Source organism: Chrysochloris asiatica, unplaced genomic scaffold (assembly GCF_000296735.1).
Source record: "Chrysochloris asiatica unplaced genomic scaffold, ChrAsi1.0 scaffold00233, whole genome shotgun sequence".
Lineage (NCBI taxonomy): Eukaryota > Metazoa > Chordata > Mammalia > Afrosoricida > Chrysochloridae > Chrysochloris > Chrysochloris asiatica.
Window position 1 is genome coordinate 4,365,371 of NW_006408751.1, and position 4,669 is coordinate 4,370,039.

General features: G+C 38.4%; 1 protein-coding gene across 1 annotated transcript in view; it reads right to left on the reverse strand.

Annotated features, from left to right (window-relative positions):
- The window catches only part of BCKDHB (branched chain keto acid dehydrogenase E1, beta polypeptide), a 343,203-nt gene that overhangs the window by 320,533 nt on the left and 18,001 nt on the right, over nt 1–4,669 (reverse strand). The window contains exon 2 of the mRNA XM_006873276.1: nt 1,139–1,216. Coding sequence (XP_006873338.1) covers nt 1,139–1,216 — 78 coding nt within the window. The remainder of the gene's footprint in view (nt 1–1,138; nt 1,217–4,669) is intronic.

Sequence of the window (4,669 nt, forward strand, 5' to 3'; positions counted from 1 at the left end):
GGAACGTAACAACAACCCTTGAATTTATACTTAATGAAGGCATACTTTCAAGGTTAACTGAAAAAACAGGTTATATTTTGAGGAAATGAGACCTATACTTGACAATAAAACGATCCTCTTTGTAGTAATTCATACTGATTAGTAGCTTGGATTTTGGTTCTTTAATATTTTTTTCTGAAGTGAAACAATATTACTGGCATTAATCTCTCTATATATGTAGTTGTTATTAAGTGCAATTGAGTCAGTTCTGACTCATAGTGACCCTGTCTGTAAAGGGTTTCTGAGAAGCGGCTGGTGTGTTTGAACCACCAACCTTGTAGTTAGCAGTCCAGCAGTCCAGTGCTTATCCTACAGCACCACACCAGGACTCCAGTATATAGTACACAGTGTGCTTTTCTATATATAAGGAGTCCTGGTGGCATTGTAGGATAAGCATTAGACTATTAACTACAAGCTCAGCAATTCAAACTCAGCAGCCACTCTACAAGACAAAGATGAGGCTTTCCGCTTCCAAAAACATTAAGTCTCAAAAACCCTATATCAGACTGCTACAAGCTGGAATTGACTCAGCGGCAGTGATCTGTGGCATTTTTATGCATAAAAAACACTAAAGGAGCGCTCCTGATATACTAAGAATATCTTTATTTTTAATATAATACCATTTTTAATACAATAGACTTTACAAAAGTTGGTTTGTAACTATGGCTTGTTAAGTAAATGGGACGTTTATACACTAGGACTGCCTGCCTGTAAGAACTAATTAGAAATGAGTGGATTAAAAAAGAACTAACAAAACAGTTTGATTATTTCACCTTAATCATTTAATAAGATCCTTTGAAAATTTCAAGTAGACAGTGTTCAATATTGAGCTCCAAATATTTCAAACAAATCTTTCATTCTAAATTAACACATTAACATAAACTTGCTTCCACTGAGTCAATTCCAACTCATGATGACCCATGTGTATAAGAGCAGAACTGTGCTCCACAAGGTTTTTAATAGATAATTTTTCAGAAGTAGAACACGAGGCCTTTCTTCCAAAGCACCACTAGGCAAATTAAAACCTACAAGCTTTCTAATAGTAGCCAAGCATATTAACAATTGGCACCTCTCATAGTCATGCACAAATTAAGCTTACCTGCAGTAGGATCTTTTGCCAGTGAGTTATCCAAGGCACTTGTTACTGATTGGAAAAGATTCATTTTCTGAGTTTGCCCTGTGAAAATCAAAAAATTGTATCATTTCAAATATTGTAAAATATATAAAAATAAAACCGTTTTAGTAGTTGATTACAACTTGATTAGAATCAGCTAGAAAGAAAGGTAAAAAATATATTATGTGAATTAACTGAGTTATTTACAATGAGACTGACTCTGTGGAAGATACTAAAGCAATACAGACCTCACAAAGTTTGCTGGTGTGGAAACTTTATATACATCAAACCATTTAAAAACAACAGAAAAAGAAGGAATACAATCAAGTGGCCAAATGTGTATAAACCAATAAAAGTTATGAAAGGTCAGAAAAGGGGATTAGTCAGAATGAGAGTAGGGTATTCAGAATCTAAAATATTTAGAATGGAGGTAGCAAGATGGCAGGATATGCAGAAATGCTATACAGACCCTCTACAGCAAAGTTATAGAACACCAAATGAAACAGACATAGATGATAGTCCTGGAACTCTGAATCTACAGATGAAGGAATGTACAAGGTATTAAATGATTACAAGGAGATGAAGCTAAACATAGGTGGCAAAAAGAAGAGAGAGAGAGAAGTATGGCCTCAGGATGGTGGACTAGGCAGAAAGGCCGTAACAACGATATGGAAAACCAAATGACAGGTGCAGATGATAGTCCTGAAACTCTGAGCTTCAGAGAAGTGAACTGAATACTTAGTAGGAGAGAGAACTGAACAGACATGACAAAAAAGGAGAGGCTGGTGACTTGTGCCTGCTGACTGGACAGGTGCAGTTATCACAAACTTTTGTGAAGGGCTTAAGATATGAGAAAACATTTTAGCATTGCAGAAACACATCTGTGGCTCAGAGAGATTAAGGTGTAAATTTTTTTGTCTTGTTCTACACACTCCCCTGGTAACCAGAGGCAAGGTCAGCCGCCACCCACATACACACCCAGGGAAAGATCCACTCTCTTGGTGAGCAGAGCTACACAGAGGTGAGCACCGTAGTTGTGGGCACAAAGGATGGGTAAGCTGTCCACACTGACCCCATTAGGTTGGGTTCTGCTCCAGATCTGTAGAGTCAGCCCTAGACAGCCCTTCACTAGCTCTCAATAGCAGAGGCAGCTGAAGAGATGCAAAGGGTAGAAAAGAAAAGAAAAAAACTAGGGATCTGTGAAGGTCAGGCAGCTGCCATAATGAACTTTCACAGGCGACTTTGAAGGAAAGTGGGCAATAGTTGGCACAGAAGCATACCATTAATTGGTGGAGAGAAAGGGGCAAAATTTGTTTTGTTTCCTTGTACCCCACATTACCCTGGTGAATAGAGGAGTGGCCAGCCGATATCTGCATATACATCCAGGGAAACTCCTGCTCTCCAGGCTGCCAAACTCACATCAAACTATGTAGGGAGCTATTAGCACCAACTGTGGCACCTAGAGTCAGGAGTGGCCTCTTCAAACTCATCGAGACAATTCTAGTCAGCGCTGGACTAAAGGGGCCTCTCACCCTCGGCTCCCCCAGGGGACAGAAATACCCTGATCCCCCAGTTGCTTTGGGCTCTGTACAAACTATTTCTGAACTGGGTGTCCAGAACAGGCAACATCTAGCCCTATGGGAACCTGATCTACAGTTGAGTGTTACTGCTTCAGCCCTTACCCATGCACAACATGAGGTTCTCAGCTCACAGAAGACTCCAAAATTATCTCCCCTCTGGGTATAGCACCTACCCTAATTTTTTTCTTTCACTGTTTTTGTTTGCTTATTCTTTCTTCCTTGACTTTCTTTCTCTTGCTTTCTAAAATTTTCTATCTCCCTTTCATTTTTTCTTCTTTTGCTGCTTCCCTTTACAAAATATTTTTGATTCTTTCTTTCTTCTTTTTTTTTTTTTCTATATATCTCTCCGTGTGTGTGTGTGTGTTTTATACACTCTCTGGTCTCTTTATCACTCATTCCTCTCCCTAACTATGTTTAAATCTTTGTTTTTTATTTTTCTCTTTTTGATTTTATTTTCCTCTTCCTTTTTCTCTCTTTATTTTCGTATTCTTTTTCTAGCTGTTGCTTACTGTTTTTATTTTCCTTACTACCTTCTTTTGTCACTGTTGTTTGCCAGTTTATGTTAGCTTTCCTTCTCTTGTGTGTTTTCTTTTCTTGCCTCACCTGCCAGGACACAGCAACCATGTCCATACAGCCCAGCTTTAACCATACAGTCTTCGGCCCGACCCACTGGGCAAGAGGCAATACAAGCTGAAATGCATTGGATCAATGACAACAACCAGCATCAACTGAATCTTGAACTGAACTACACAAACAGAGAATGGTGTAGAAGCTCATCTCCTGATGCACACCCACCATGAGGCAATTTGTTGAGTGCCTGAGAATACACCAACATACAATTATCAACTTAATTCAAATTCAATTATCAACATCACAAGGTCTCAAAAGCAGCAGACAATTTCTGTTCACACAAAGAATCAATACAGAATTGTTCCATCAAGTGACCAAGAGGCAGAGCTAGAAAACAGTTCTGATGAAAAAAGGCAGTGGAACTGTTTCTGAAAAACAATTCAAGACAATAATATTTACGTACCTCCAAAAGATGGACAGAAAGGTTAAGGAAAATAAGAACCTTGACAGGAAAAATCAGAGAAAATACATAAAGGATTGGAGGCAATACAAACCCTGCAAATACAAGGATTTCTGAAATGGACAGTATATTGAAAAGTTAAAGGAGTATATTTGAATCAATGGAATCCCAAATTCGTGAGCTTGAAGATAAATCTCTCCATACCTGTAAGCTAGAAGAACATTCAGAGAAAATAATTTAAAAGCCTAAGATTCATATGGGACAACATCAAGTGGAATAACTTATGACGATTATAATTCCAGAACAGGAAGAGACAAAGAACAGCACAGAAAAGATAGTCAAAGAGCTGTTGGAAGAAAATTTCCATAGCATCATGAAAGACGGGAAAGATAACCATTCAAGAAGCAAGCCCCAAAAAAGGGCAGACCTTAAAAGAAAATCACCAAAACGTATCATAATCTAACTATCCAAAATCAAAGACAGAGAGAAAATCCTGAAAGCAACTCAGGAAAAACAAAGTTATCTACAAAGGAGAAGCAAACCAGATTAAGATTTTTTTTTAAATACCTACAAATAAGATTAGCTCTGATTTCTCAGCAGAAATCAAGCAGGCAAGAAGGCAATGGGGAGACATATTGCCAAACAAGAAGTACACATCCAGCAAAAGTGTCCCTCAAGAAATTCAACAATGAAGTGGCAAGCTAAGCCCTACAATGTAGAGAATGAAGCATTCAGCTTATAAAAAGAGAGGGCATATGCACAAGAACACCCACACTTGCAGATAATATCCACTTGACCTGGCTTCAATGACTGGATGATGAGAGCTCAACCAGAAGAAAGAAGAGGAAAAAAAAAGAGTGATCTGATGCAATCTGATGAACTTGACCTACACCTATAGAAGCAGTA